We start from the raw sequence: 27,242 nt of genomic DNA, 5'->3' as shown, positions 1-27,242 counted from the left end.
CAGGAAACTCACTACAGCTGGAGCCTCCAACTGGATGAGACGGCCGTGTGTGAAAGTGTGTCTGTGTTAGTGTGTGTCTTTCAATGTTTTTCAGACTCCCTGAGAACTTAAAACAACTTTTTCAACCATATTCTGCATGTTTACTAAAATGTTTAACTTGTAAATTAAAAAAAAGTGCCAAATGTGCAAATGTTTGAACAAAACTATGAATATTAAATATAATACTAAAAATATTTATTAAAAATAAAAAAGTAACATATATACTATAAAATAACGACAACAAGCCGAGTTTTTATTTTAAATGCATCAAATTCTTTGACATTTAATAATTGTAATTTATTGTAGCTCATTTAAACCTTATGTAATCATAATAATGTTATGCATTTCCTTAATAAACTTGACTACATGTTGGCAACAATCAAGGGATTACATCCTCATGTGATCCCCGCCAGAAACCCTTTACCTACATTTCCAGCCTGCGGCTCCAGCTCACCGTCGCCTTTCGTGCGTAAAGTGTTTCTCACGCTCGTGCTGAAGCCAGCCAGAGTCAATTATCAAGGGAATGAAGTCTGAGACCTCCGTTCGGGCTCTCGGGGCGTGTTTTCTTTTTTCGATGGGTGTTCCCAGAACAGGAGGTGGGCGTGAATGTGAGCGCGAGGCTCCAGCGGCTCGTGGGAAAGACGCGCAGTGGAGTTTAGCGACTGTACCTGAGCGCACCGCATCACCATGAAGCGCCCGTGTGAGGACAGCACGTCCGACAGTGACATGGATGAAACTATAGATGTGGGCAGCGAGAATAACTATTCTGGGTAAGATTGGAAACATGGCTTGTTTATCTGTAACTTTACGAGAGCCTTTCATGTGTTACATGGTGGGAACAGGCTGATGGTGTTATTGTTAGAAATTAAATAAACTTGATCAGTCTGGACATAAATGACCACTTTAATACCTCACTTTTATTAATAACTTTTAATTTTATTGACAACAATTATTTTATTATAACAATGATTATTATTATTATTGTATATTATGTTCCAAAGATGAAGATAATAGTGTTAAACTTTGTTTAATATATTTTCTTATTTTAACAAAAGTACATATAAGCATAAAGTAAAGTTATTTATTTAAAAGCTGTTTATTATACAAATTAATAAAGTTAGATGTTACTAAAAATTTAAATGTATATCATCATATAAATATTATAGAAAGAAATAATGTATAGGCTAATTATTTACTTAAAAGTAAGCAAATTATAAAAATTTCTAATTTATCTCTTTGTTTTTTGTTAATTTAACATTTGAACATTTTAAATAAGACGTATTGTTGAATATGAGATGTCTTCACTTTCTTTCCCTCCTTAGTCAAAGCAGTGGATCATTTATAAGATGTGGCTCACCTACCACAACGTCCCAAGTTATGGCCAGAAAGAAGCGGAGAGGGGTAATTAAATATTGATTTTTAGCTTTAATATTTGTGATATGTATTATTAAAATGATTTCATTAGAATTGCATCATATCATGTTGATCTTACAATAATTATACTTTCAGATAATTGAGAAAAGACGAAGAGATCGAATAAATAATAGTCTATCAGAGTTGCGTCGCCTGGTCCCTACAGCATTTGAGAAACAGGTGAGTGTACCATAACCTTACTGTACCTTTGGTAAGTGCTTTATGTATTCAAATATTGGTAATTTTTGTTAAAAGCACAAAGTTTCATCTTAACCAGCACGATGTTTTTTTTCTAATCAAATATTTCTTCTCTCAAGGGTTCAGCCAAATTAGAAAAAGCAGAAATATTACAGATGACAGTGGATCATTTAAAGATGCTTCAGTCCACAGGAGGTAAAGGTACGTGTCTTCTGTTTTGTGAACGCTGTATAATCTGAACATGAAGTTCCCTTTTGAACAGATTAAAGAGAAAATCAATGTTAATGGTAGGATTGAACTCGTGGGAAAGAAGCGGCAGGACAAAAGCAGCACTTGACCCTGGGATTGTGTTTGCTTTCATAAATCCATGGGAGGGTGTGGGGCCACATTCACAGGCTACACTGTCGGGGGTTTGGTAGCGAGTGTTAAAACCAAAGCATTGGGGAGTCAAAACAAACATGCAAACAGGTCAGGTCACAATTTCGGTGTGTTTAGGTTTATCCCCTTGAGCGCAGTTGGACTACATCGACTTTTACCAGCTGTTGGCTTCATTAAAACTTCATTAAATTTAAAGGCACAGCACACTTACAAAAATTGTTTTCTCTTTCTCTATCTTAGGATATTTTGATGCCCATTCCCTTGCAATGGACTTCATGAGCATTGGCTTTAGGGAGTGCCTCACTGAGGTTGCCAGATATTTGAGCTCAGTTGAAGGTCTGGACTCCAGCGATCCCCTCCGCGTCCGCTTGGTTTCCCACCTTAGCAGCTGCGCCTCGCAGAGGGAAGCGGCCGCCATCACCACATCCATGGCACATCACCAGCCGGCCCTCCATCCGCACCATTGGGCCGCCGCGTTGCATCCCATTCCTGCGGCTTTCCTGCATCAAAGCGGACTTCCGCCGTCATCCGACGGTCCCTCCGGCAGGCTCTCCGAGGTTCCTCAAAGAGGAGCGGCCCTTCTGACCTCCTCCTTTACCCACAGTGACTCCGCTCTGAGAGCTCCCTCTACAGGCAGCGTCGCTCCTTGCGTGCCGCCGCTGTCCACCTCCCTCCTTTCGTTATCGGCCACGGTTCACGCTGCAGCCGCCGCTGCCGCCGCCCAGACCTTCCCTCTGTCGTTTCCCGGAGGTTTTCCTCTCTTCAGCCCAAGCGTAACGGCATCTTCCGTGGCTTCTTCAGCCGTGAGCCCGTCCGTTTCCACATCCACGTCTTCCCAGCAGAGTAGCAGCAGCAGTAAACCGTATCGGCCGTGGGGAACTGAAGTGGGAGCTTTTTAAGCCTTGGATTTGCTCAAAGCTCTTATAGGGTCTGGATGTCTCCTGTACGTAGAGGAACGAGAACGGCTACTGTGCCTTGGGCTGTTTTTTTGACCGGTGGGAGATAACAAAAAAAAATACACTTTTCACTGTGTGGACACTCATAAGGATGAAGATCAATTGCCTCTTTATGTTATCCTCTTTCACTGTTCCACTTACTCGTACGTTCTCACATAGAAAGGGTTCTTCACAGCAATGCCATAGAAGAAACAGTTTTGGCTTTCGTTTCTCAACTTTTAATAGTCTGAAGAACCTATTGTGAAAGTTTCTTGCGATGTTAAAGGTTCTTTTTGGATCTTCTATGGCACCTTTATTTTTAAGAGTGTGACTTACTGTTTCAACTTTGTGAAAGGGCTGTACTGTGTGTGTGACTTACAATACTTAAATGCTGCATTTGACATAAGTAAGCGATATTTTCAGTACAAAAGATTGTATTGATTTTCACAAACACTTATATACTTACTAGTAGCTTTCGAATGATACATAACAGCTTGTGCCGAGACAAACCAAAGGTTTTTCAGATAATCACTAAAGTGAGGCGTGAATCGGTTTTATAATCAATGATTTAACAAGCCAGTTTGTAAATCTGTACATGTGTAAGTTTGTAACTAGAGTTTATATTAAAATTAGTCGGATGAGATGTTGGTATGATGCACTTCAATCACTACTGTTTCGGAGGAGACTGGATCTTCTCCACTTTACACAATAGGCCTACTAAATAAGAAAATAACATTCACTAATGCTCATATGTGAGATTTTCTACTGAATGATACTACTGTAACTTTTTTACTTTTAATAACCCTACCACGGTGCGTAAAATGTAACCATTTTCTATGCAAAAAAGTAGAGTGTTTTTTTCCCCTTCATTTTAATACATATGCCATGAAACCATCATTCTGTTTGCCTTCACCACAACAGATCCTGGAATGTTATGAGAGAAAGTAATTGTTTTCCCATAGCATAATGTGAGTTCTTGAAATTGTATGGTAGAAAGATATTTGTGCTCTTTTATGTGTTTTTTTAATAGCGCAGAAGAAACAAACAAATTATAAGTGCCACTTCAAAAGTTATAAATCATCAAACAAACAAACATGACATTTTGAGAAGTTACACACTGTTACAAAGTGAACATTGTTACATTATGACAAAGTTTGTCACATAATGTTAATTAAAACTCAAAATAAACATATTTTTATCATCCCATAGTTGCTGAATGTGCAAAAAAAGCTATTTTATTTGATGTTTACTGCTATTTGAAGACCAACCCCCCTCCTCTTTGGTCCCTCGGGAGAAGCTCAAGTCAAAACGTATGTAGCTGTTCTGGCGGGCGTGAACGAACCGCTGGCCCGGCTGCAATGGTGTTCGCCACATGAAAGCAAAACAACACCAGTCACTCCTCTCCAAGATGGGTCTTTATGCCGGCCTAATCCACTCCCTTTATGCCAGGGTCTGTTAGACAGATTTACATTAGTAAATCACTGTCACACCATTAAATTCCTTAAGAAAAAAAGTATCAGGATTTCCAACTGAATGGGGATTAAGGCAAACAGCGCCTGCTGCCCACCGACAAGCATGGGAAAAGCGCGGGGCCATAAATCCGCCGGTTATCTGCTTTAGAGCGGTTGGTTCTCACGCCGGGCCCCTGCCTTTGAAGTGGCCGCCATATATCAAGGGCGCACATGATCTCCCCAAAACATCACACAGGGAGCAAGTGGTGTGAACATGGCCAAGAAGCGTGGAAGCTTCAATATTTTTTTTTTTACATGTAAAATGGTTTAGCTAATACAAGGTAAAAGCAGTTAATAGATATGATCACAGGCAAATCATAGGCCTATTCTAGGCTCTAGGGCACACTTGACAATGACATCAACTGTTTGGTTATTATTTTGGCATATTTAATATACACATCAAAGGGATGCTTTTAGCATATGAGTTTTTAAAAGAAATACTAGACTCAATTTAAGTGCAGATGAAAGACATGATTGTGTAACTAGCTTTCATGAAATGGTTCTCAAATTATGAAAGATCAGGCGATACATTTATTAAGTCTTTAAGAGTTCCAACAAAGCTTACTATATGCTTAGATCTCTATGTCTGCTTATTTTACATAACTGTGTTATTGTATCTTTCCATTCTGCTGATATTAATTCTTTACATAAAACAAAAAATAAAAGCATCAAATAGAACAATAATAGTAGCATGTTATTCTTTGAAGTAGCCTACTTTGGGGTATCAAATGCTTATAAATTCCTTAGCATGTGAATATGACTATTATTTAGTTATATAAAAGTATTATAGGATTAGCATATGATTCCATTGTACGTCCACAATTCTTTTGGTTAAAAAGTACCCAACTTTTAAATGCAATGGAAAAATACAATAATTTTAATATAAATATTAAAACACGACTTTGAAACATTTAAAAAGTACAAATGAAATGGTTTGCTTTTAAAATCATGTCTGGGTAGGGAGAGTTCAAACAAGTGCACCAAATATGATTTAGGAGAGAAATGCTGCCATCTAATGGATAGATCGTTTTTTGCTCTTCATTTCATTTTGACAAGTTGTGTGTCTACATACACAACTTGCATTTTTCCTCAATTATTTACTGTTTTATACAAGGAAGACGACATTTGTAAAAAATCAGTCTACATCTCTGTCATTTAGCAAATACATCAGTCTCAAACACCTGCACGTCATTTAGCGAATACTTAAAAATATAAAAACACTTAAAAAAACTTTGCTATTATTTTATTATTATTATTACAAAATTATGTCATAAATAAAAAGCAAATATTAACGTACCAAATTGTTGAACAATGCTGTACTTATTTTTTTAACCAAGAAGTTGGACCAATCAAAACGTTACATTCCCGTCATCTGCTAAAAACGTCACGCTCTTCGGACCAATCACAGGGTTTCATTTCTTTCGCTTGCCAAAACACGGAAGTAAACAGCTACAAGAGTACAAACTTCAAGGGACGCACACGTGTAGTTATGTCAAGTGTGTTTACCTGACAGATTTCATAATTTGCTTTTGAATTGCTTCGGTCGTTGCGAAATTATCAGTCGCTCACCGTTGTCGATAAGTGCTTAGAGCGTTTTACAACAACAAAGACACAAGAGATAGAATAGACGTGATAAAATGATGTGATCTAATGAGTTTTATTCCCTATAAATAAATAAAGGAGTATGAAGTCATTTAAGTTTCCAGGGCGTCATGGATATGCGGTGGAGTTTTCACCTTTTCTGCCTGCTACAGTCGCGTGCGCGTCATCTCAATATTATGGAATAGCAGGTACAAGTGTTTAGCATTTGCATTTGTTTATATAAACACACAGTTGGCATAAATGTTAATGCATGTTTTGTGCCTTTTAGGATGTGGGACACTTCTTGTGTTAGAGCAGAATGAGGAAAATGTTTCACTTGTGAGAAGGTGATTTTTGTTTTACTGTATATTTTGTATTCCAGTTTATTTGAGTAAAATTTGGCGTTTTTGTAAAGAAGATTTGCAACTAGATGGATCTGATTTCATGCATGCACTAAATATTCAATAATGTCTTATGTTTGGTCTCTTTGACAGTTTTGACTGGAATGATGGGCTATTTGATGTGACGTGGAGCGAAAACAATGAACATGTTATGGTGACGGGAGGGGGTGATGGATCTTTGCAGATCTGGGACACGGCCAACCCTCAAGGTCTTCTGCAGGTGCTGAAAGGTCACACACAAGAGGTCAGTTTAACTCCCCAAAACAGCACATGTAAAAGCTTCCCGATCTACTTTATTGGAACATGTTGTTCATAACTTTATATCCCCAAATCATCTGGCCTTACAGGTGTATGCAGTAGATTGGAGTCAGACACGTGGGGAGAATCTAGTGGTATCAGGATCATGGGACCACACAGCAAAAGTGGTAAGCACATTTTAAAGGGATAGTTTACCCAAAAATGAAAATGCTGTCATAATTTTCTTACTCTCATGTTGTTACGAACCTGTATAAATGTCTTTGTTTCGATGAACATGAAGGAGTGTTTCTAACCAAACCGATCATGAGCCCCATTCACTTCCATAGTATAAAAAGAATACTATGGAAGTGAATGGTGCTTATGGGTTTGTTTATCTTCTGTATTTTTCCACAGTGGGATCCTGAACAATGTCAGTTGGTGGGGACCCTGCAGGGTCACGAGGGCGTCATTTACAGCACCATCTGGTCTCCTCATATCCCAGCATGCTTTGCATCAGCCTCAGGTATGGGGAATGAACTCTATCTGTCCTTCCATAGAGTTTTGCTGCTTTGCTTAGACTTCAGATTTGCAGTGCTGCAATGCCAACTTGTTGGTATTCTAGAGTCTAACCCTCGTCATTTTTTGTGCAGTAAGGGATCTATTAGAGTTTATGCTATTGGTTCATTAAAGTTAATAAAGCATGGCATTAGCAACACCAAGGTAATAGGTTTGATTCCTAGTGAATGCACACACTGATGGAATGTATTCATTTGAAAGCACCAAAGTTTTTTTCAAATGCCTACATTCGAATGTAAAGTTTGATGTGTAATAGTTGTGTAAGTAAAATGTATTACAGGTGGTGCACTAAGAAATAAGGAGCCCTAAAGAAATAAATTGCACTTGTGGAAGATTTTATTAAAATAGTAGTTGAAAAAATCTTATAATGCATTTGATAAATCTGTTGCATCATGAGAATTGACATCTTAGGATCAGATGCTCTGATCTGAGTAATTTCTAATAATGCAATAGAGAACATTGTCTTCCAAAGTATAATTTGTGTTAAAGCCTTTCTTCATATTTTCCTGCTCCCTCTCTACTATCCACATATGTTCATTTTAGCCTGCTATTTTGAATGGTTAGTACCATCATTCACCCCTTGAGGTCAGCAGTGGACAGTGCGAGTCCTCTTAAACTTACAGAAACTGAATTCACTTAATATTCACTGTTTAAATGTTTATTTTTGTTAGATTTTTTTGTAGATTCATAGCACATTCATTGCACATTTATTTTATTAATAGTTATTGCTATATTTTCCTTTTTATAGTAGCGATAGAAGAATAAAATTTGACTAATATATTTTTTTTTAATAGCCACATTTATCACATTTTACTTTTTATTAGTGATTATTATTGGTCAATCTCTAATGCATTTTCCACAAGAATGGTTTCAGTGCATAAAAGCCAGTGACATTACTGACTAAACATGAATGCATGCGCATGCAGACAGCTCATGTGTGGTTCCCTGAAGAATCACAGATATAAAATCTCACCTATGTTCCCGTGGATTGAGTTTAGGCCTCCTGTGGAGCTGCTGATGGAAGACCCTTATCTTCTGCTATTAAATGTTGACACCACGTGTGTAATGAGATGTGTCTGAAAATCAATACTAAAGCCCTGCACCGTGGCAACGCTAAATGCGATCATGGGGAAAAAGGTTTTTGTGAAATGCCGCCTCAGCGGAGATGCAGTTCTAGAAACAACCTATATAAGCTAAAAGCCAACATCAGACGTTTACTTTTTCATCAGTTTTACAGGGCTGGTTTTATTTCTTGAACCTTCTGCATGTAATCATAGTTTGTCGTTCATGGTTTTTGGAAGCTGTACATCGGCCTTGTTTTGTTAAAGGACTATTTACCCAACAATAAAAAATGTTGTTAAAGGTATAGTTCACCCAAAAATGAAAATTCTGTCATCATTTACTCACTCTCATGTTGTTACAAACCTGTATAAATGTCTTTGTTCTGGTAAACACCAAGGAAGATATTTTTAAGGAATGTTTGTAACCAAACCGATCAGAGGCCCCATTGACTTCCATAGTATTATTTTTTTCCTACAGTGAAAGTCAATGGGGCCTCTGATCGGTTTGGTTACAAACATTCCTCAAAATATCTTCCTTTAGAACAAAGAAATGTATAGAGGATTGTAACAGCATGAGAGTGGGAAATGATGACTGAATTTTCATTTTTGGGTGAACTATCCCTTAAATTTTTTATTCACCCTGATGTTGTTCCAAATTTATATGACTTTTATTTATTGATCGGAAGCTAAAGGAGATGTTATGCAGAATTACAGCCTCAGTTTAACCATTTACTTGCATTATATAGAATATAGATGCAATGAAAGTGAGGTTGATTTCTGCTTTTTATGTTCCAGGACAAAAAAAAATAATGTATAATAACAGAAATTTTCATTCAAAATAAATGCCTCATTTCTCATAAAAGATGAAAAATAAACACTAGATTATTCAGCCTTTGTTATGCAAATTAATCTCATACTGGTTGCTAATGAGCTGTAAAATATTCTCAATTGATTTTCTATTTTTTGCCACACAACTTCTGCTAAACCAATCATGTAGTCGACAGATCCTACAACTGATTCTCTGCTTTAAAGAGACAATTTCAGCACATTCAAATGATCTGAGAACCCTTATCAGAGGTTCACTTATCAGAGAGCTTTCCCATTTTGTGCACTGATAGCACGAACCCTGAATCTTTGCCCAGAATACCAGGACATCTTAAAAGTGCAGCGCTTATACACCAGCAATGTCAGCAAGAGATCCGTTCTGCTTTTAAAGAATTAAAGAAACCCGCGGTGCCAAGAGCGAGACACAAATCAAAATTATTATTAAACTTCTGCATAAAAGTTATTGCAGCCAATGAAAAAAAGTGAACTTTTTTTCTGTAATGTTAGTAGTGCCATTAAAAAGTTGTCCTCCAACTGTGTGGTTACTGAAAGGTTAAAGCTTTAAACCAGCACTGAACCATTGTGCCACCGGAGACCACAAGTTGCTCCAGGGAGACTGTTTCTGTAATAAGTGTTCGGTACTGTAAATGGGATTAGATTAAACCATCCGTTAAATTACATTACATACATTTTGTTTTTGTCAGAATGACAACATTACAAATATGAAATCATGTTGCTAAATGTTCAAGACATATTCCTTTAAATCTTTCTTGAGTAATTTAAACAATGTGTACATGTTATAATATATTGTGACATGTATGGCACAGACAGGAATTCCCTGTGGGTCGGGCGTCTGCGTGGCTTTTATTTATTACATCTGATACAGATCACCAGATCAATAAAGGTAAATAGTCATGGCCATAAGTATCCTGAGACAATTAACCAAAGTAGGGTTATTAATTTCAACAGTGATCCATTGCCGCCAGGGTCAATACGGGAAACATTTTGATTGTGCCATGTTTAGCATGCCGATATTTATATTTATGCATTTGGCAAATGCTTGCTTACATTACAAGCTATACCTTTTTTATCACCATGTGTGTTCCCTGGGTTTGAACCCATAACCTTTTGCGATGCTTATGCAATGCTCTACCACCGAGCTATACAGGAACATTTAGATTCATGATCTCTATTGATCTATAGAAGTAGCTTAGGATAAAAGGGTCTCCCAAATGCATAAATGCAAAATGTTAATTTAATACATGCTCCTGCAGCTCAGTAGTAGAGAGTACAAAAGGTCATGGGTTTGAACCAGGAACAGCCATACTGATAGAAATGTATACCTTGTAATGCACTGTAAGTTGCTTATAAAAAGCGTCTACCAAATGCATAATTGTAAAAAAAGGACAATATGAAACCAACAAATTTAATCAGCTCCGAGTTCCTATTATTGTGCATTTTGCTGGTTTATGGCTGAAGTTGCAAAAGGTCAGAGACCTCTAGTAATGGCAAAAGATTCACCATGGGACTGAGATTTCCTGTTGAAATCTATGGCCCGTGTAGCATTAAGAACTGACGCAGTCCCTTGGCAAGAAGCGGGTTCCTCCTGCCTCCCGCCTTGGGTCCATTCATGCTGAGTGGCCCTTGAAATGAATGTTATGGTTCACGGGGTCCTGCCAAGAGTGCAGGCGGGGAATTTAATTGAGAATATTGTCTTGCCTTATTGGGATGATTTAAATGTATGGATTTGAAGTTCATCTCTGTTGCTAGGGGACGGGACCCTGAGAGTGTGGGATGTGAAGGCAGGCGCATGCAGGCTGGCCATCCCTGCACATAAGGGGGAAATACTGAGCTGTGATTGGTGCAAATATGACCAGGTATGTGTTTCTTCAATTGAGTCACTAGTCGCAACGACATTATCAAACAGGTTATTTATTTAAACCCAGCTTTGGGTCAAAAAGGGACAAATCCAACTGTTGGGTTTAAGGGACACTCCACTTTTTAGGAAATATGCTAATTTTCCAGCTCCCCTAGAGTTAAACATTTGATTTTTACAATTTTGGAATCCATTCAGCTGATCTCCAGGTACCACTTTTAGCATAGCTTAGCATAATGCATTGAATCTGATTAGACCATTAGCATCACGCTAAAAAATAACCAAAGAGTTTCAATATTTTTCCTATTTAAACCTTGACTCTTCTGTAGTTATATTGTGTACTAAGACTGACAGAAAATTAAACAATTGCAGGAGGTGCAATGATATTACGCAGTCTGAAAATAGTCCCCTTAGTATCTTTCAATAGCAGGGGAGTATTTTGGGCAGTGCGTAATATCATTGCGCCTCCTGCAGCCATGTTACAGCAGCAAAGTCCTTGATTATTACGCTAGTTTGAGAGTATAGTTCCTAGCCATATCTGCCTAAAAAATCACAACTTTTAATTTTCTGTCGGTATTAGTACACAATGTAACTACAGAAGAGTCAAGTTTTAAATAGGAAAAATATCCAAACCCTTCGACTAATCAGAATCAATAGATTGTGCTAAGCTATGCTAAAAGTGGTACGGCCAGACCCGGAGATCAGCCTAATGGATACCAAAACAGTAAAAATCAAATGTTTAACTCTAGGTGAGCTGGAAAATGAGCATATTTAAAAAAAAATGGAGTGTCCCTCTAAATTAACCAAGAAATTACAAAAAATAAGCAAGCATTTTTTAGAGTATGTATTGGGAAGTATGCAGTAGACAGACATTGAGGTGGTGAACAGATTAATCTCTACATTGCTTTGTGTTGTCAGAATGTTCTGGTCACTGGAGGTGTTGACTGCAGTCTTCGAGTGTGGGACCTGCGAAACGTTCGGAATTCTTTAGCTCAGATGATGGGCCATTCCTATGCCATCCGCAGAGTAAAGGTACCTTTAGTTTAAAGATCAACCGAATTTTGCTACATTTAAGTTCTTGTATTTGTTTTGGCTTTTGGAAGAGTGTGTGTTACGCAGTGTAAAATCTCACTTAGGCTTTTCAGTGTCACATTAGCTTTGACTTAAATGAACTTAAATGTGTGTTGTACATTAATGAGGCACGAGACAGCTTCTGTCGGCATGTGAGTGTGTTTCTGTGCTCTGTCTGACATCTATAGATTTCCTAATGTAAACAGATTTCCTTTAGGGATGTGTTTTATTGAGTTGGACAATATGGGCCCTATCTTGCACCCAGCGCAATTGACTTTGTCAGTGACGCATGTATCATTCGTATTTTGCACCGGCGCACAGCGGGTTTTTCCCTCCACAGACGCACGTCGGCAAACAAGGGAATTAACTTGCGCTCCCTGGGCGGTTCAGCGCAAAAAAGGAGGCGTGTTCCGGCGCAAACCATCCCTGATGCTATTTTGCAGTTTCAAAAAACAATTGCGCCACTGACCAGAAAAAAAGTAGTCTAAAGTCAGTGGGCGTTGCGCGTTGTTCATTATGCTATTTTAAGGGCGCATGCTTTGCTTATCTAATCTATACAGATGCAACAGTTATTTTTGCAAATCATAAATTGTTACAATAAAAAATATTAACACATGAGATAAGGGGAATCATTGTGGTGAGCATTGTGGTGATAGTTTTTGACTGCTCTTACAAGAACGTCGGTCTCCTCGGCTGTAAACCGCTCCTGGCGTGCGCCTGGTAAATCTGTCATAATAATAGCAACCCGCCATGGAACTTGCGCCCTTGCGTTTAAAGGGAATGTTGGATGACGTTCTGATTGGTTTATTTGACGTTACGCCCAAACCACACCTATGAATAATGAACCTACTTCAGACCAACCCCTTATTGATTTGCGCTCGGCGCAAGAGTTATTTCTCACGCCGGGAAAATAGCAACAGTGCCCAAGATCCCCCCACAAAGTCACTTGCGCTTTGCGCTTCGCACTTGCGTTTCAGATCGTTAAAATAGGGCCCTATGTGTGTCACCAGATTTGAGTAAATCTGCTTAAGCTCCTTTGGCTTGGAATAAACTGCAAAACTTAAAGGGGACATTTCACAAGACTTTTTAAGATGTCAAATAAGTCTTTGGTGTTCACAGAGTACGTATGTGAAGCTCTAGCTCAAAATACCATATAGATAATTTATTATAACATGTTAAAATTGCCACTTTGTGGGTGTGAGCAAAAATGTGCCGTTTTTGTGTCCTTTTAAATGCAAATAAATTGATCTCTGCACCAAATGGCAGTGCCGTGGTTGGATAGTGCAGATTAAGGGGCGGTATTATCTTTTTCTGACATCACAAGGGGAGACCTATTTTTTCATTATGGTTTACCAAAACTAAGTTACTGGGATGATCTTTTTCTCATTTTTAAGTTAATACAAGCACTGGAAACCCAATTATAGCACTTAAATATGATTTTTGTGATATGTCCACTTTAATTAAACTTTGTATGATTTCTGTATGAAACTTTTTGTGCTGCCGTCTTGTCCAGGTCTCACAGGAAGAAGAAATAGCAATATCTCAGTGTGATCTCCTGGTTAAACAAAGGAATAATAATAATAATAAAACTAGTCCACTGTCAATCACATGCTGTCAACATAGCCAATTATCATTCATAAAATATCAAAAATATAAATCAAAATTACAGTGTACAAATCATAAGTTATTATTACACTGTCAGAACAAATGGGCCCAACTGTCACTGGGGCCTTTAAAGGGCACCTATTGTCCCGATTCACGTTTTTATATTTTCTTTGGTGTGTAAGTGTGTATTAGTACATGTTAATGATATGCAAAAGGTACAAACCCCAAAGTAAACGATGACACAAGTTATCGTTGCCAACGTAAATCTGTTTTCTTGGACTACAACAAACACACGGATTGCAGGCAACAGTTTACTTCCTGGGATAGGTGATGTAGACAAGACCGACATTATCATAATTCCTCCCCCTTCGGACTCAGCCTGGAAGTTAACTCCTGTCAGCATTGCATTGTGACCGAATTTTTCAAAAATGGTAAGGAGTACATTTCCAGCTAATGTCAGAGGTGTTCAGGCCAATCACAACATCAAGATTAGCTGGCCAATCGGGGACACATAGCCTTTCAAATCCATGTGTTTCAGGAAGAGAGTGAAATCTAGATCTACAAAAATGTACAGTATGTGAAGATTATTTGTTTTTAACCATAAACCAAACAAACACATTGTATTATACCACATAACGTTGTTTTTAGCAATGAAATGGGTACTCTTTATGAGTACAATTTAGGTACAGATTTCTTATTTGGTGTCAATATATATTTTTGAGGTACTAATATGCAATCTTTGGTTACCAATATGTACTCTTTAGGTGCAAAGGTGTACCGTCCCCGTCCCAGCTAGGGACCTTTTATTTTCTATGCTTTTTCCCTTGATCGAAGCATAAAGACTAATATCAAAATGAAACATATCTAAAATAATTACAGTATAAACATTTAATGACAGATAATTGATATCACAAGCATTCACATCGTTTATTATTACACGCATCATTTATGAGTGCTGCAATTTTTTGTAGGACAGTTTGTTTTAAAAATGGCAAATATTTGGGGAGTCAGCCTCCGTCAGCATGCTTTTTGGTGAGTTGTTATCGCATCAGGAAAACAAAGAACAGAGGGTTTGGTTCCTGAGTTTGGAGAAGGCGGCACTGTTAAAAATTGTCATATGACATCCCAGCTACGGTTTGCCAGAAGCCATATGAGCGACTCTAGAGCCAGATGGAGGAAGATTTTGTGTTTGATGAGATCAAAATTAAAATGCTAATGTACTTTAGTGACCAAGTCAGAGTTCAGGGCTTAATCAGAAAATTGGAAAATTATGTGTTGAGTTGAATACTGTCTTTTGCGGGTATTCAAAAATGTGTCATAATGGTCAATTTTTGGAATTTGAGATTTTTCTGAACAAACCTTACCTTAATAAATAAACTTTCCATTGTTGTATGGTTTGTTGGGATAGGACAATATTTGGCCGATATACAACTATTTGAAATCTGGAATCTGAGGGTGCAAAATATCAAAAGATTGATAAAAATGCCTATAAAGTTGTTCAGATGAAGTCCTTAGCTAGACATATTATTAATGAAAAATAAATTTTTGATAAATTTAGAGTAGGAAATTTACAAAATATTTTCATGGAACTTGATCTTTACCTAATGATTTTTGGCATAAAAAAATCAATAATTTGTAAAAATGTATTTTTGTACTATTGCTACAAATATTGCTGTGCGACTTATGTCTGGTTTTGTGGTCCAGGGTCACATATTGTATAATAGAGCTGAAGATCTTTGCCCGAACCCGACGGGACCTGTCGGGACCCGACGGGCTCGGGCGGGTTCGGGCTTCATTTCTAATGCCTCCTGTGTTGTCCAAAGAGGCAGAGTTTACAACAAACTGGAAAACTAGTCCTTTGTATTTTTGTTAAATTATATGACTAAAGCTGTTACCTGTAAATTTAAATCATGTTGTTTTATTAAGTACTCCGTATCGGTATCGGTAAGTACTGAAATGCAAGTACTCATACTCGTACCCGTACTCCAAAAAAGTGGTATCGGTGCATCCCTACTATTATTTATTATAAGCATAATTGTTTACATTTCTCTAAAATCTTAGTAGCTCACTTTTCATCAAGTCAAGATTCATAATGTTTTATCGCACCCCTTGCATATGGGTTGTTTATTGACCATAAGGAATATATCTGGCTTTTAAATGTCGCAATCACTTGTTACCATGTAACAAATGTCATATTTGTTAATTTGATCATAAATGTTCTGATATGAAATACAAAACTTGTTTGCATATTCAGCTGTTAAATCATTAAAAAATTAATTATAATTTCTTGTAGATTCATTTAAATGTTTATTTAGATTTTTTTATTTCATTTTAATATTTCATTTTATATTACATTTTCATTTTTTTTTTATAAAATAATTTTCATTTATTTTTTTTATAGATATTTTAAAATAGAAAACAACTAAAATATAATTAAAAACAGCTATTAAGATAATATAGCTATAATACAAAATTACCATAACAGGGAATTAGATACCGTCACGTGCCAAGTTGAAAACAATCTTTATACAACACAAAAGCGGAATTTTATTTTTATTTTTAAACAATGTAACATGAAATGTCAAAAAAAATAATTTATAGACACTGACAACTATAAAAGAATAATAAATAAGGAACCAAATTGCCATTTATGAGCTATATGAAAAAGAAAAACTGTTCTGGGATAGCAGGGTAAAGATAAAACATGAAGCTATTTTAAGTTAAAGGTTTCTTCTAAGCTCTTATAAAATAACAGACATAACGTATTATTGCACTGGAGGGTATAATACAGCAGATCTGTGAAGCGTGAGATTGTATACGTTGTTGAATGTGATCATATCAAATCGCTTGCAAATGATCACTGTTTATTTTTATGATATGATTATAATGTCATTTGCCTTTATTGTAGTGCCCACATCAATGATGAAGAGCTGGTTTCATTGTCTTTACTATTTTGTTCTGCACGACAGAAAACTCATAAGACAGAAAATATTTAAAATGATCATTTCTTGTTTTTGTTCATTCAGCTGAGATCATAAAGAATGAGGACAAGAGTTAATCAATAGGACTGTGTACATCTCGACAATCTCATTTAGAAGTTAATGATATTATATTAGTCTCCTAGGTATAGATTTCCTATAGGTATAGAAACATCCTATATCAGCAATTCTAGGAAACCACTAAGTATTTAAAAAAATAAATGAACAGGGAATGATTCTGCTTTGTAATCATATATTTTAACATCACGTAAGGATTTTTTACCTTTTAACTGTGGCTCATAGCATGGGAAACACTGGATCATCTGGTAAAAATAGTACAGATATTGATAATGAAGCGCTCGGATTAATGGCATCAGTTTTAAGAAGGTTACGGTCATGACAGTGTTGCCCTTAGAGTACATCAGCTTCTTTTTTGTCCACCAATCCAGTGCATTGCCATAAATTAGTAAAAAAATGAACAAATAAATAAAATGCGTAAACTATTGCCCGGCCCCCCTGATACTATCGTTTATCGATGATCTCCCAGACTGACGATAGGACGATCTCAAGATGGGGCATATCGCCCAACACCAAACTTTTTTTCTGAGATTTTATTGTTAATACTTCTGTTCAGAGAATTAATACAATTAATGTAATTCATTTGTTTATGTATTTACTAAAAATATTTGCCTATGTAAGCTAAACATCACATTCAGGCCCCACTAAAGTGTATTTTGATGTTGGTCATATTTGAATGCAGTGTGCTTTCTTAAAGACGTCAGCAAACAGATTAATACATTAAATGCAGTTTTTGTCAGCTGTTGTACATTAATGCTTCTTTCATTTGTCATTTCCAGTTCTGCCCATTTTACCAGACTGTTCTGGCATCCTGCTCATATGATTTTACTATCAGGTGAGTGAAATATTCATCTTTGGCACTGCAAATATTTATAAACAGATTTCTTACCAGATTTATGCACTGAGCGCTTGAACAAATACAAGAGTATTGCTGTTTTCTTTCTGAAATGATAAATCATCCATCAAGAACTAATAGATAATAGTCTCATTTCTAAAAATCTTCCCTATTATATCCTCAACCATAGTAAGCAGATGACTTTTTCCTAGTGACATTCGCATGACAGTATTCATATTTAAAAATCTTCATATTTTCGTCTAGATAAATTATCTGCAGTGCTGACAAGATAACAGAAGAAATTGTGTAATTGTAAAACCCATTGATCTTATTTTAGATCAATGGTGGTTTATCACGCTTACAGACAATGGTTAATTCGGTTAGCGCAGTTGGGTTTTTATCAAGCGTGGAGCTCATTTTTGCATAGAAGAGAAAAGCTTTTATTGTTAAGCGTTGTTAAGGTCATATTAGTAGATGTCACTGTATAGTAGCAACACAACATCACTGCTTTTAATTAACCGTTTTGATGGCTTTATTCTTCATAAGGGTTATACTCGGGTGTGCCTCATAAGTTTTTAAAAAGTGAAGCCGCTGGCTCTTTGATCGCCCCCTGGTGGCTGGCTGCAGTACAAGTCAAAAACCCTGCCCTCTCTATTCAAACGAATGGGACTCTGCTCTAAAAAAAATATTTACATTTCCAAAAAAAGTTTGCGAAAGATTTGGTCCTTTTAGTTAGTTAATATATGTTCAATTTTGTCATAAGTTTAATTTTAGCTAGTAATTTGATGCTATAGAAACAGGGCATGTGGTTATGGTTGGCATGGTTGAATTGGGAGCGCGAGCGTTTGGGTGAAAGTTTGATACCGCGGCTCCGCCTCTGGCTCCACGGACGATTCCTTCTGCACATGCCTTGGCTCCAAACTGACGTTTTTACGTAACATGGCGCCGACCATGGTCGGACAATTTAAGCTTCAATTCATACAATGGAGGGAGGCAACGTTGCGTCGTCCATCTTGATCAAACACACCTGATCATGCTAATTAAGGTCTTTATGATCTGGAAAATACAGGTGGGTAAGTTTGATTAGGGTTGGATCCAAAACTCTGTAGTGCTCCGGCCCTCCAGGGTAAGGTTTGGGGAACCCTGGCCTAAAGCATCTAATGCCACAGATAAAAATTATAACTTGGATAACTTTTGTGCATGGAAGAATTCATTTAAAGGGGACAGAGAATGAAAAAACATTTTTACCTTGTCTTTGTTGAATAATGGTAGTCTACCCGCATTCACGAACATACAAAAAGTTCTAGACATGCTAAACATCTCAGTCTCATAGAAATTCCTCTTTTAGAAATGTCAGCCAGAAAACGGCCCAATCTGAAAAACTGATGCTTATGACATCACAGGCATCTCACTGCCCCTCCACTTTAAAATAATTGGCTACATTTTTTGAGTGGCAGCAAAGTCAGCCAATCAGTAATGAGATTGCAAGTTAAGCCAGTAGGGGGAGCCAAATAGGTGCAAAACCACTTGTTTAAAATCCCACACCCTAATAGAGCTATCTGAGAGAGGTTTTTAGGAAGCTTCTAAGGCATTACAGACCCAAACAAAATATTTTTGTCTACATGCCACACAACAAGGATAAATACCCTGTTCAATCATTCTATGTCACCTTTAACTGGTTTAACAAAACTTCAGCCAAACATCTAACATCCCCAGGATGTTTTGCCTGATACACTTCCATAGATTACAACAAAATTGATTTTTCTTTCTTTTCACAGACAATGGGTTGGGTGCTTATTGACAGCATTTGACACATATTCCATTTCATGAGTTCATGTTAAAATGTCAGTCAATAGATTGATGAAATTGAGCATATTTGGTGTGATGTCAAAGGGGAGGGCTCCGAGCTCAGAATATTAGAAGTCAGAGTACTCCCCCCCTTTCTTTAACTGGGATAGATGTACAAGCAGAAAGAGAGGCACTGGGGTGGAGGAGGGATGCTGCAAAAAAACATCACAGGATGGCGGTGAGGGACGGCTATATATAAAGACCTCTTTGTACTGATTAGTTGGATTACATGACCATGCTCCTCCCCAATTTTATAATTGTAATTTATAGTAAATCGTTAGTTATGCTTCTCATGAGTTGCCATGTTGCCGTAGGTCAGTTGGTCAGGTTTTGCCTTTACTGTTGTCTGAAAAATTATTACTGAAAGGATTGACAAGCTTTTAAAATACTAATTTATATGTTGTGCTGTGTTTTTGTTAGAGGTGTTTGATTTTTTCTGTTGGTGAAGATTGTCACCTTTGTTTAAACTTTATTTATTCTGAGCCTACAGAGACTTCATTGTAAAAAATTAATCCTTGTTGCACTTAAATGTTTAAGTTTAGTCAACTTGAATTTACAATTAATTTCAACTATCTTGACTAGTGAGGAGTTCTTATAAATTATAAAGATAAAATTTAGATAACTTTATTTTTTATAATTTATAGCAACTCACCACTAAGACAGTTTTGTAAATTCAAGTTGGTTAAACTTAAAAATTGTAGTCATCGGGGTCATTTGCCGATCCCATATCCCTCTCTCCTCCCTGTACTTTCCTGTCTTCTCCTCACTCACTGTTAAAAATAAAGGCAAAATGGCCAAAAAAAAACCTTGCTCAGATTAATCAGGACTTTACTATACTGGGGTGTGTTTCCCAAACAACGACGTAACTCGTTGCTGAACGACCATATTACGCTGCATCGTTGGAGAAATGAACTACCTTCTCACGACTGTTTCCCGAAAGCATAGTAACTTTGTCGCACATTCGTCGTTTGAACCATGTTGGTTTAAGCACATAGTTGATTATGTCACGTGGGAGGTTTAATGTCAGATTATTGTTGTTAATAACATATATTGCATCGGAAGACTGATTTTGTTATCGTGATTTAGTTATCTATTGTTTATTTTCAAGATATTTAATTCACGTGCAATTCCCTCTTATCTCACTCCTCCCAGGGATTCCCCAGGGTCTTAAAGCTCGTAGGGCTGCGCACATGCACAGTTTTCAAATGCAGCGCTTTCATTCTGTTTACAAATTTAAAGACGTAAAATAAAATTGTAATATGTTTCGAATGATGGATATAGACTGTACCACATGTTTTTTGCTTATTTTGTTCAAAAGCATGATCAACGTAAGTCTACATATGATAATAACAAGGAAGTCGTTCTAACGACACAAGTTAGCGATGCAGTTTGCAAATGTTCGTTTGAACTATGGTTTCGGGGAACACCAAATCGTTGAACGATGTTAGTAACGATGGAACTTACGATGTTCGTTGGCTAACGATGCTTTTGGGAAACGCACCCCTGCACAGATGAAAAAAGTGCACTAAAATACACTTTATTTAGGTACACTTTGTAAATTTACAATTTAATGCACTAATTGTGTACTTAATATACAAAAAATAGATAAACATAAGTAGATCAACTATGCTATTATGCACAACTATTTCAATAAATTAAAAATCTATTTAAGTATAATATTTTTTAGTATATTTTTTCATGTGCACTGAATTACTACTAAAGTAAAACTGTATTTTTAATTGGCATATTAGTAATGCAATTTTTTTTACAATGTACTACAATTGTACTTGCTGGTATTAAAGTATATTTTTAAGAACATTCAAGTATACTTTTTTAACCTGGTCATGGCATTGTCAGTTTGTATGCTTATTGGACTGTTTAGGTACCCATTAGGGCTTTCAAAAGATTCATCACGATTATATATACACATATACATATACATGTTTCTTAAATACATACATGTATTTATATATACAAAGTAATTACACACAGTGCACAATATTGTGCAAATACAAACTTTTATTTTGTATGCGATTAATCACAATTAATCTTTTGACAGCCCTAATACCCATGTTTAAAACCCTGATCTAACCTCAACTTTTGATCTAAAAGATATACTGTCTTGTTAATAGACTATCATCTACTTTAACATGAAATATAGGCAATTAGCTTTATAACTAGACTTTGTGGTTTTGCTCCCATAGAAATCAATTCTTTTTAATACCGGAAATTCGCAGGGTGAACAGAATGGGAACATGTACTTCAATAAGGTGCCTTCTAATTAATTTCACCTTTAAACTTTACACTTCGTAGATAATGCAGACCGGAAATGATTTCCGGTGGAAGATGGATAAACAGGAATCTCTTTTGTTCTCTTGAAGCAAAAAGAATAAAGGTGTTTATATAAATACAAAGCCCTTGGGTCAGCGTTCAAAAGAGCATGAGAACCACCTGCTGCTACACACTTTGCTATTTACCTAACCCGGTCCACTCAGTCACTCGTTTAGGTCTGTCAGTTCTGGTTTATAGTAGATAAGGTGTCCTCTTTCATACCTAACAGGTGGCTTTTGTGAGTTGCTATGACGGCCCTTAATACGTGCTGGGTACCATGTTGAGTACAAATGGAAAATGATGTTGCGGCCTATATTATTTAACTACTAGGCAGGGATATTGATTTTTCTGTATTGTTCTCTACTTTGTGTCGGGAACATTTCTTTTGGCTCTGATCTGTTTAATGAACTACATCAGGTAACAATGATTTATTGGTTCTGCAGATAGGCCGGCAAATCGGATAAATTTCGAACAATTACAATGAAGATTTTGCATTCTTATGACCTGTACTATAAGGTGCATGGGTTTAACTCCAAGTTTTTCACCAGCCATTTTTTTGACAAGTTGTCCCTCAGCATTTTTTGTGGTTTTCATGAAAGTTTCACAAAATGCCTTCCAGGAAAATTTTCTTTTAAACATACAAATATATCATATGAAAGAACAGACCCTCTGTTTTCAAACAAACAAACAATAAACAAACAAACAAACAAACAAGCAAAACGTTTCATCCTATCTGTATTTTTTATCTGGTTATGAACTCTTAAATATGGGCATTTTTCTTTAAAAGTACAATATTTTTAGCAAAAAGCTGAAATAATTGCATTTTGTGCAGATTCAGAACGATTATAAAAATATACACAGAGTTTAAAATGAGTAAAAAACGTTTTGGCTATAGTTTTTTCATAAATTTGGTAAATCGCGGTATTGCAGATTAACATATAATAAATCAGGGACACGTTTTTATGCAGATGTTTTCTCATAATTGAAGAGATAACTTGTCAATGGCGGGGAAAGATTTAAAGGACATATTTGAATATTCAGTTGAAAATTGTGTTGATAGGTCTGCACAAAATCAAAATTTTTTGCCCTTAGGGGCTGGACACACCAAAGCTTTTACGCCCGCGGCTGGCGCATGTTTTCAATTGTTTCCAATGGAAGCCCTGCGTTTTTCAAATAAGCCAGCAGCTAGCGGTTTTCTTCCGCGCGGAAAAAACGCTGTGCGCCGGTTTTCAGGTCGGAAGAAAACGGCTGGCTTTCGGCATTGTCCAGGCGTTTTCTGCCGCGTTTAAAAGTTTTGGTGTACACAACCCCTAAATGAACAGAATATCAATAAAATTTTTCTGATTGTTTTTACAATTTATGCATCAGCCTGATCTCACAAGAATTTGCACGTGTTTTACGAGTTGGCTAATTCGAATGAATTTATCCGAAGTGAATCGTACAAAAACATACGATTAATATAAAAAACAGCAAAACTCCGCCCCTAACCCCAACATCACTGGGGCAAAATACATACGAATTGCCAAGAGATAGCATTGGCTTTGAAGTATCATAACTCGACAGCACAATTTTGGATATGTTAATAGATATATACAGGTTGCACATTGCTAAAAACACTAAATGTATTTATAATTTTACTAAATAAGTAGTTATATTTGAGTTATTAGGTACCATTTTGTTCTTCTGGGTTGAAAAGCATAGCTAATAAGTAAAAATATGTGTAATGTAAACAGATCTTGATGAACCAGACTGATGGCAAACGGTATGGACTACATGGCAGCTTTCATTGGCCAAAAGCCACCTAGAAGGACATGACTGACTGAGATGTAAAGCAACCAATCACAGTTTGTTTTGTTTCAAGGTGGGGCCGTTAAAGAACGCGTCACACACATTTCTCGGAAACACTGTAGAATTCAACCAATCAAATGATAACTTGATAAACTCCTGAAGTGTTTACAACGTTGTGTGCCATATGCATTATACTGGACCCCAAACGCGGTAGAGGCGGCAAAAACGCGCTATATGCACGTAGTTGGAAGCTTTAACAATTTGATCAATTGAAAAAGCCGCACGTGAACTTCTCATTCGAGACATTCACACGGAAATTCGCGTCATAGGAGGGGCTTCTGCGACTTTGCTTGCTTGCTGTAATTACGTCACTATTAGAGCAAGCCCCAGATTGGTAAGCGTGGCGCAATTTTCCGACAAAGTTCAGATTTTTCGCATGTTTCCCGCGGCAACGCTCAATTCACGTCATTCGCGCGAACGAGGTGGATTTGCGTCTACAGCGCTAAACCCCTCATTCGCGCTGCGAGACCTCCAGACGTGCCTAAACGCGTCTTAACATTGACTTAACATTGAAATCACTCGTGCTTGACGCCTCTACCGCGGCTGCTGTAAACGCAGCATTAGACTTTTTTAGCCAATGGTCTTTGAGCATGATGTCTGAGACAAATGTTTCTGTAGTACAGTTGGTTGCATATTGCATTAGCAGCACAAAGGTTGTGAGTTCGAATCCCAGGGACGACACATACACAAAAATTGTATACTTTAGATACTTTGTAAATCATTTTGAATAAATATCAGAACATTGGATTAATAAATTAAATACAATAGGTAAGGTTGCGTAGAGTCGTTCTGTTTATTGAATTGTACCTCTTTTATTAAAAGTTTATTCAACTTATAGTGTTGTCTTGGTACCTTTGACCCGGACCAATCGTATCAATAGCACTCTGATGATTTATCTCAGCATGTGTTTATAAAAACTGAACTGCAGTTATAAATAAAATCCTTCACTTGTGCTCTATGCCAATGTTAGTATTAATGCCTGCCTAATGTTTTTCTATATGCAGGGAGTTTTTTGCAGAGAGGTGATTTAATTACATTTGCTGAATAGATCAATCAGGCCCTGGCGGCCAGAGCTGCGTCAGGGCTTTGAGCCGCAGGGCCGTCGCAAAAGACAAACGGCCGTTCAATTAGCATGATTGCTTTCTGCTGTTCTGCATTCACAGATTCTGGGATTACTCCAAGAACCAGCCGCTGCTGGAAACACTGGAGCATCACTCCGAGTTTGTGTGCGGCCTGGACTTCAACCTGCACATCCCTAACCAGGTAAACCTGCAGAAACACACAAACCGGTACTGATTCATAGCTGGGAGGTGACTTCCCGGGCCATGTTAATGGATCATGATGAACTATAGCTGAATTCACAATATCTTATGTTATCTGACACATTGAGCAATGAGTTGTGTTCGAATTCGGTTACTGCAATCTTAAAAAAAAAATGGTTTGTTTCAGCCCTTGGTTGGTTAAAATATAGACAACCCAGCTGTTGGGTTTAAATTACCTATGCTGGTTTGTATTAAATGACGGTTCTGTCGAATATGAACCTTTTCTAGGTTAAATAAACCCAATGAATGCGTTTGTCCACATTTTTTCCAATCATTGGTTGAAACAACTCAGCATTGTTTTTATGTATGGTCCTGTTGCTCCAGTTACTTTTTTGCTCTCTCTCACTGTCCCAATACAGCGACAAACCCCTGAAAATAAATGTATAGGGCGTTTTTATGTGTTTAAGTGAGGGTCCATGTAGAGAGGGTCCGTGACCAGTCATGTCAAAAACTGTAAAATCAAACTTTGCTTCTCCCGAGGACTGCAGCCTGGAGTCATACATTTTAAGCAATTTCAGGCCATATACACAAAAATCAAGGTACACATGCTGTCATCAAAAGATTGAGTTGTTTTTAGCTGTATCCCCCAGTCCTGTATGTCACTCGGTTAGTGACTTAAGCTACAAATGAATGAAATCCATCCTGATGGAACAGCGGCTCTTAACTGAGAAGCTTAAATCAATATCTTCACGACTCACACTGCACCTCCTGTTCATCTCTTTTAACTCTTAACCATAAAGTCTGGTCTATTTGAAGCATCACCTGAATGCCTCGTCTCTCTGGCTCACTAAACAATAATTTTGGCCTTTGTTCACCGAGCGTGTACATGGAAGTGGTCACGTACAGTAATAAAGAGATGACGGCACTCAGCTCATTGAGATGTGGGCTGCAGTCCTCGGGGATCGGCTCCCGTCTGATGCCAGCACTCACTGTGATGAAGAAAAGTAAAAGCAGTCAATGAGCCATCACTGAACGGACCGGGGAAAGTCTGCAGTGAAAGATTTAAGTTTGCACACAGTGCAAACTTTAGGTCACCTGAGACCTTCTTTAAAGCCTTCACTATAAAACACTTTGGGTTGTTTTATCCAATTGTTGGGTCAAATGTGGACAAACCCAATACATAAACCTATGCTGGGTTGTTTCAACCCAAATGCTAATAAATGGTTATTTATAAACCAATAGTTGGGTTTTAGGTTGACCCATCTACAACACAGCATTTTTAGAGCGTTTAAATAAAATGGCCAAATTTCAAGAAAACCAAGCTTGCCAACATAAATCAGGCACGCCGTGTAACAGGAGGTGGATCTGCCTCTACACAGGACCTGACGCTAGCAGAGGACATCGTTGCGTCCACCCTCACCGCTGAAAGGGTTTGGGGGCTTTGAAATCGGACCCAAGAAACGCAAGCAAGGTCCAACCCCAAAGTACACTTACAAATCAAGTTCATATACATTAAGGTTTCTTATGAAAACATTTTAATTATTATTTACATAAAATAAACGTAATACAGCCACACAACAAAATTACGAAAATATTATAATCGTTATTTGCATGATAATTTTTTAACGCAGCCACACAATAAATAAAAACTATCACCACAATGCTCACCACTATGATTTCCCTTATCTCATGTGTTAATATTTTTTATTGTAACAATTTATGATTTGCAAAAATAACTGTTGCATCTGTGTAGATTAGATAAGCAAAGTGTGTGCGCGTTGTGCACGCTATACATTATGGTCAAAAATGCGCCCTTAAAATACCATAATGAACCACGCGCAACGCGCCACTGACTTTAGACTAGTTTTTTTTTGTCAGTGGCGCAATTGTTTTTTGAAACTGCAAAATAGCATCAGGGATGGTTTGCGCCGCAACACGCCTTCTTTTTTGCGCTGAACCACCCAGGGGGCGCAAGTTCATTCCCTACTTTGCCGACGTGCGTCTGTGGAGGGAAAAACCCGCTGTGCGCCGGTGCAAAATACGAATGATACATGCGTCACTGACAAAGTCAATTGCGTTGCATTTCCTCATACGGATTTCTGCTTATGACGATAAAAACAAAGATGAGGAGCGATAAACTCGAGCGGCGACAAAAGTCGATGTCCATTTACCTCCATTACAACTGGTCTTCTCCCATCATGCCGCACAAGTCGTGAAAAGTGAAGCCAAAACATCTTGATCGCTCCCCAGTGACTGGTCATAAACCCCGCCTCCCCCATGTTATTCAATGGGACTTGGTTTTTGTCATGTACTTTAGTTTTTTTTTCACGCTGATGTAAATTCAAGTGTTTGTTG

The 27,242-nt window shown here is 37.3% G+C and overlaps 2 protein-coding genes across 2 annotated transcripts in view; both read left to right on the top strand.

The window, feature by feature from the left end:
* Window positions 1-467: 467 nt before the first annotated feature.
* Window positions 468-4,164, top strand: hey2 (hes-related family bHLH transcription factor with YRPW motif 2). The gene is made up of 5 exons (XM_065256213.2): window positions 468-809; window positions 1,362-1,440; window positions 1,549-1,632; window positions 1,770-1,851; window positions 2,269-4,164. Exons 1-5 carry the CDS (start codon window positions 727-729, stop codon window positions 2,925-2,927), a joined length of 987 nt encoding a protein of 328 aa, XP_065112285.1. The 5' UTR covers window positions 468-726; the 3' UTR covers window positions 2,928-4,164.
* Window positions 4,165-5,898: 1,734 nt separating this feature from the next.
* The window catches only part of pex7 (peroxisomal biogenesis factor 7), a 29,378-nt gene continuing 8,034 nt past the window's right edge, over window positions 5,899-27,242 (top strand). The window contains exons 1-9 of the mRNA XM_065256212.2: window positions 5,899-6,264; window positions 6,345-6,402; window positions 6,550-6,700; window positions 6,804-6,881; window positions 7,108-7,216; window positions 10,926-11,032; window positions 11,950-12,063; window positions 17,543-17,598; window positions 24,789-24,888. Of these exons, the coding sequence (XP_065112284.1) occupies window positions 6,159-6,264; window positions 6,345-6,402; window positions 6,550-6,700; window positions 6,804-6,881; window positions 7,108-7,216; window positions 10,926-11,032; window positions 11,950-12,063; window positions 17,543-17,598; window positions 24,789-24,888 (879 nt within the window). The 5' untranslated portion in view covers window positions 5,899-6,158. The remainder of the gene's footprint in view (window positions 6,265-6,344; window positions 6,403-6,549; window positions 6,701-6,803; window positions 6,882-7,107; window positions 7,217-10,925; window positions 11,033-11,949; window positions 12,064-17,542; window positions 17,599-24,788; window positions 24,889-27,242) is intronic.

Source organism: Paramisgurnus dabryanus, chromosome 12 (genome assembly GCF_030506205.2).
Source record: "Paramisgurnus dabryanus chromosome 12, PD_genome_1.1, whole genome shotgun sequence".
Taxonomy (NCBI): domain Eukaryota; kingdom Metazoa; phylum Chordata; class Actinopteri; order Cypriniformes; family Cobitidae; genus Paramisgurnus; species Paramisgurnus dabryanus.
The sequence above is the reverse complement of the archived record's forward strand: the minus strand, read 5'-3'. Positions and strand labels throughout refer to the sequence as shown.

What these genes read in the sequence shown, in the direction of transcription:
- hey2 (XM_065256213.2), top strand. Translation starts at nt 727, where the DNA reads ATGAAGCGCCCGTGTGAGGACAGCACGTCCGACAGTGACATGGATGAA. An exon ending in CTACAGCATTTGAGAAACAG is followed by an intron (nt 1,633 to 1,769) that starts GTGAGTGTACCA and finishes TCTTCTCTCAAG; the next exon opens with GGTTCAGCCAAATTAGAAAA. An exon ending in TCAGTCCACAGGAGGTAAAG is followed by an intron (nt 1,852 to 2,268) that starts GTACGTGTCTTC and finishes TCTCTATCTTAG; the next exon opens with GATATTTTGATGCCCATTCC.